General features: G+C 40.0%; 1 protein-coding gene across 1 annotated transcript; it reads left to right on the top strand.

Moving 5' to 3' along the window:
• The first annotated feature begins 1,229 nt into the window (after positions 1-1,229).
• Positions 1,230-3,682, top strand: LOC105930844 (bone morphogenetic protein 2). The gene is given in 5 exon segments (XM_012869233.3): positions 1,230-1,479; positions 1,703-1,833; positions 2,596-2,712; positions 2,836-3,042; positions 3,044-3,682. Coding segments are annotated over 5 exon segments (1,173 nt in total). The 3' UTR covers positions 3,512-3,682.
• Positions 3,683-5,248: the final 1,566 nt, after the last annotated feature.

Here is a 5,248-nt window from a genome sequence, read left to right as displayed (position 1 = left end):
ACGTAATAAATGTTTTCCTGACAACAGCAGCTACAATGTGCCGTTTATTAGCAATAACTGCCTCAAGGTTTATGAACAATTTGAACCTTAGCATCAGCTCTGTTGCTAAACCAGCTAAAGCTGGATACAACCTTACATTCTTGCACACAATCCTCTTCGACAACACGTCTCAGAGTAGTTTTTAAATTTTACTATGTTCATATGCAGTCACAACACAGCAGCCTTACCGTACCTTCCTAGCAGCTGACTGACCAACATCTTCAGCTCTTAATATAAACATTTTGGCTAATGTTGCTAAAATTCAACCATTGCTGAACAAATGTGCATAGTTTAATTTTTAAACAACTTCTATTGCTTAAAAAATCTATTGTAACAATGAACACATTTGTTGAACGAGCTTTCAAAGTAGATAAAGATTAACCAAAACTACTTATTATTGAACCATATATTTACAATTAATGCAAAGGTCTGATTATGCTTGATTTGAACTCAAGCAATTTTAATTACTTTGACCTGTGTACAAAATCCATTTTTATAGTGTGCACACTGATAAACAAGCCCCCGCACTGTATACATATTAAGGAAACATTTTCGTTTATAAACATTATATTTAACATTAATTAAAATTGTAATCATTTTAATTACATACGTATTGCCATCTAAAAATTATTTTTATAATGTATACACCACGTCAATAAGCCTTCACAATACAAACAAATTAAGATATATGAGTCATTATGGTGCAAACCTTTATAAAACTAATACATTTAAATTATTTGAACTAATCATATTGAATTATTTCTAAAATAATTTCAATTCCATAGTATACACAACCGAATAAAAGTGTAAACTGCATCAAAATTAAGAAAAAAAAAAGAGTTACCATTACCCAAACAAACAAACAAACAAACAAACACGAATTAAGTTAGAATAACTCTAAGGACTTATATTTAACTCCCATCAAAATCCAATTTTACAGTGTACACCGTCTACGTGAAAAGGCCTCCAAACTACATACAGATGAAGGGAAATTAGTCATTTGTTTCTTTATTTAATTTTATCTAAGTTGACTCTCTGGTTGTTTTCACCTTCCCTTTGTCTTTCCTCTCCCATCATTAATCAGGACCCAATCATCCCCTGATATTAGCTGACTACAGGGACTGCCTGTCATGAAAAGCAAATCACCCGTCCTCCCCGCAGGTGCCCGGCTCAGTCCGCTCTCCGTGAAAATGCCAGCAGGAGCTCTGCGCCTCTGCCTCCTCCTCGCCGCCCTCCACCTGAGGTCCGTTCCCGGCGCGGCTTTGGATGAAGCGCCCTTCGAGTTGAAGGATTTACCCCGAGCTCCGGCATTTTCTCCGCACAGGAAGGCGCCACAGTTTATGTTGGATTTGTTCAGTTTCGTGTCCATGGCCGACGAGGCGCGCAAAAGCCAGAAGGAGGTACTGGAAGGGAACACGGTGCGCAGTTTTCAGGATAAAGGTGAACAGAAGCGCCGTTATCAGAAGTTCCCTGTATTTCACAGATTTACGGACAATTTTGGAGCATTTGTTTATTTAAAACACATTTAGTTTGAAAGGCACAGATGCCAGTGCGTAAATTTTCGATAAAGCGGAGAGTTACGCACGGACATGAGTCCATATGACTTGCCTTTTTTGAAAAAAGTTTCGCTAAACGTGCCTCTTGTGTTTTCTGTCGCATGCAGGACCCACTGGGGAGAGAATCCACTTTTTCAACTTGTCTTCCCTGGGCAGAGAGGAGAAAATGATCAAAGCTGAATTCCGCTGGTTCCGGAAGAAACAGAAATTCTACCTGGGGATGTCTCATTTTTACAAGGTAAGCCGCCTCTTTATTAACAATAACTTTTGTTTTTATATAGGTTTGAGTCACTTTTATGTTTTGCCCATATTTCACATTGGAGCTAAATTTGCGAAATACACCTGATCAGACTTGTTTGAAATGCAGTAAATTAAATTTGAAAAAGTCAAGTCAACCTACTGTATTTTGTGATTTCATGTCAATACTGATATTTTTAGCATATTCTAAGAATCAGTGTTAATCTTTGATGATCATGGCTTACTGGGGGGAAAAAATGATGCAAGATGCATAAAAACCACAAATGTTCAAAAGATAGAGAATATGTCTGTTCCAGCGGCGTTTCTGGTATGATAAGTTAAGTGGGGCACCAAAACTCAACACCTATTAGCACCTACTAGACGTTTGTTAATTAAACAAACCTTGGTGGGCTGGCCCCAATATCAAGGCGCCTGAAGAGGATTTAGCCTATTGAGCTTGTCAGTATTCTGGCAGACTTAGATATATAGACACAAATGTTTATAACAGAATTTTATTGTTAAGGGAATTGGTCATTTTACAATAATTACTCTATAAAGAACAATCCTGTCCCACTGTTTATTGTGAACAGAGCTCCACAGCGACATCTGGTGGGGCTGTGGGTCATAATCATCAAATTTAACAGAAGAAATGCTTTAAATTCATGCAGAATGTTGAATGAAACTACATAAATCGAGTCAGTCTTCTTGTATTAGTGTAAACATGTCATGGATTCCTTTGCTTGGTCTGTGTTGTCTTGTCCAGGTGGATGTGTATGAGGTGCTGGACAGCCGAGTAAAGCCACCGAGAGGAAACCTCATCACCTCCAGGCTGGTGCCCCTGTATACGCAGGGATGGGAAGTGTTCAATGTCACTCAGACGGTAACGACAAAAATGTTCACATCTTAAAGGCTTTGCTCAATATTAATAATGTTAATTCGTTTAAGCTCTAATCAGTCTGGGGATACTCAGTTTGAACTGGACCAATCTCGCTTTGAATCTCAGGTATCTAAATGGATGCAGAATAGTCAGGAGAACAACGGCATCCTGGTGGTGACAACATTTCCCTCTGGCGACTGGATAAAGTCTGCATCCAAACATCCTGAGTGGACCGATACCAGCGCCTACCTGGTCATATTCTCAGATGATGGGAGGCCTGAAGCAAACCAGTCCCACCAGGGTAAGCTGATATGGAGTGGTATATGTGTGTGCAAGCCAAAACCTGAGACCTTTCTGTTTAAATAATGATATCCCTTTTCCTACAGGACAACCTGCAGCAGCAGCAGCAGACCCCGAGCCTCAGCGCCGTCTCAGCAGGAGAAGACGAGCGTCTTCAGATTTCCCTCACCGCGGTCGCCCGCAGTCCTGTCGGCGGGTCCCCCTCTTCGTCGACTTTGAGGAGATTGGCTGGTCGGGCTGGGTCATCTCCCCCCGCGGCTACAACGCCTACCGCTGCAAAGGCTCCTGCCCGTTCCCGCTGGGCGTGGGCCTCAGGGCCACCAACCACGCCACGGTGCGCTCCATCATGCATGCGCTCAAGCTTCCCGGGGAAGACGTGGGAGCCCCCTGCTGCGTGCCCGACAGACTGCAGTCCATCAGCTTGCTGTACTTTGACGAGGAGGAGAATGTGGTGCTGAAGCAGTTTGACGACATGGTAGCACTGAGCTGCGGCTGTCACTGACCCTCTGTGGCTCCTGCACTAAAGACTGAGACATGGAGGGGAGGTTCAGGGAATGGAGTCTTACAGCCGATAAGAAAATGTTTCCGTGTGTATGTTTAAATATTGATTTATTTTGAGAAATAAAAGGATTCCTTAACTGTTAAATAAAACTGTTTGTTTTTGGTATGTGAATAGCTGTTGAGTGGGCGAGGTTTTTAACACACAGGTCCACAGTTATAGGATTAGGGAGTATATGTAGATACACGAAGTTATAGCATTACACATTGTTTTATGGGCTCTTCTGACATTGTATCCCTCTTATCTTTAATTGGAATTAACGTTTTTATGCTGAGAAGTTTAATACATTACCACCACAAATTTTACAGTATTTTAGTGAGACTTTATGTGATTGACCAACACAAAATAGTCAATAATTAGGAAGTGGATAGAGAAGAATATATTGATTAGTATTTTGCTTTTTACACATACAAATCTAAAATAAGTGGCATGCACTTTTATTCAACCCCCTTTAATCTGATACCCCTAAATACAATCCAAGGAAACCAAACACTTCTGTAATCACCAATTCAGTAAACAGAGCCCACCCCTGTGTACATTATGTATAAATACAGCTAAGAATCTGTTGAGAGCTATAAATAGTCAACTCCACGAATCAGAACTGTATGGGCGTCAGAAACCCATTGCAGAGAGATGATAGAGGGCACAGCAGATGTGTGGAAGATGGGGTTTCCGGGGAGATGAGACAAAAATGAAACATTTGGTCCTGCAAGAAAAGTGCTAATGTGGTGGGAAACTAGCACTGCAAGTATCCTCGAATAAACCAACCCAGCAGTGACACATGGTGGCGGCAGCATCATGCTTTGGGGATATCTTTCAGCAGAAACAAAACTGGTCCAATGACACAAATCCTTTTGCAATGCACTTTTTTTTATAATCTGTAAACTGCCATTCACCATTAACATCTGTAGCACATTATGGACAAAGCTACTATCTTTATTATGTATCATAGAAATGACGCGATTCGAAGCTTCATCTTTATAATGATATCCACCTACAGATTGTAAGTTACCTCTGTTGTTCCTACAGTTCTTGCTTAGAAGGAGTGATGTGTCATAATAACGTGAAACAAGTGCTTGTTATGTGTCTCGTTCTGGATGAATAGCCAGCGATCACAGGGAGCTGATTGTATACACAGGTTTTGGCTTTGATGTTGCATTTAATGGAAAGACGTTTACTCTGCGGTTTAAAAATATATATGAAAAGAGAAGACATTTTATATTCCCAACATGAGTAGGTTTTGTATATTTGCTTTGTTTATTGTGTGTTGTTTCATTACCCAGGCGAGTTAATAAAAGAACAGAAGAGTTTGAGTCTTTACACTTTTTGAACAGCAGGTGGCAGGATAGAGTTATGACTTAAAACACCTGCACACCGTAACACACTAAAAAAAGCAGAGATTAAAAAAATGAAGGAAAATCCCTTTTTTGTCTCCATATGCCATTTGTCAAAGTATCGTACTTGTTCAGTAAAGTTACTTTCTAGCATTTGATGTATCAATGAATCAACATAATGCAACCAAAAAAAAAATGAGAAAAGAAGGCTAAAATGTCCATCTCCTTGAATTATAATCCAATTTAAACCACAATGTTTGTAACTGTCTTCAGTTAACTTCAATAAACAGCTGTCTGATGATGAAGGATACTATTAAGAATGAAATAACATACAGTCTGGCTGAAC

The sequence above is a fragment of the Fundulus heteroclitus genome, chromosome 10 (genome assembly GCF_011125445.2).
Source record: "Fundulus heteroclitus isolate FHET01 chromosome 10, MU-UCD_Fhet_4.1, whole genome shotgun sequence".
NCBI lineage: Eukaryota > Metazoa > Chordata > Actinopteri > Cyprinodontiformes > Fundulidae > Fundulus > Fundulus heteroclitus.
Note: the sequence above shows the minus strand (reverse complement) of the source record. Positions and strands in the feature narration are given on the sequence as shown.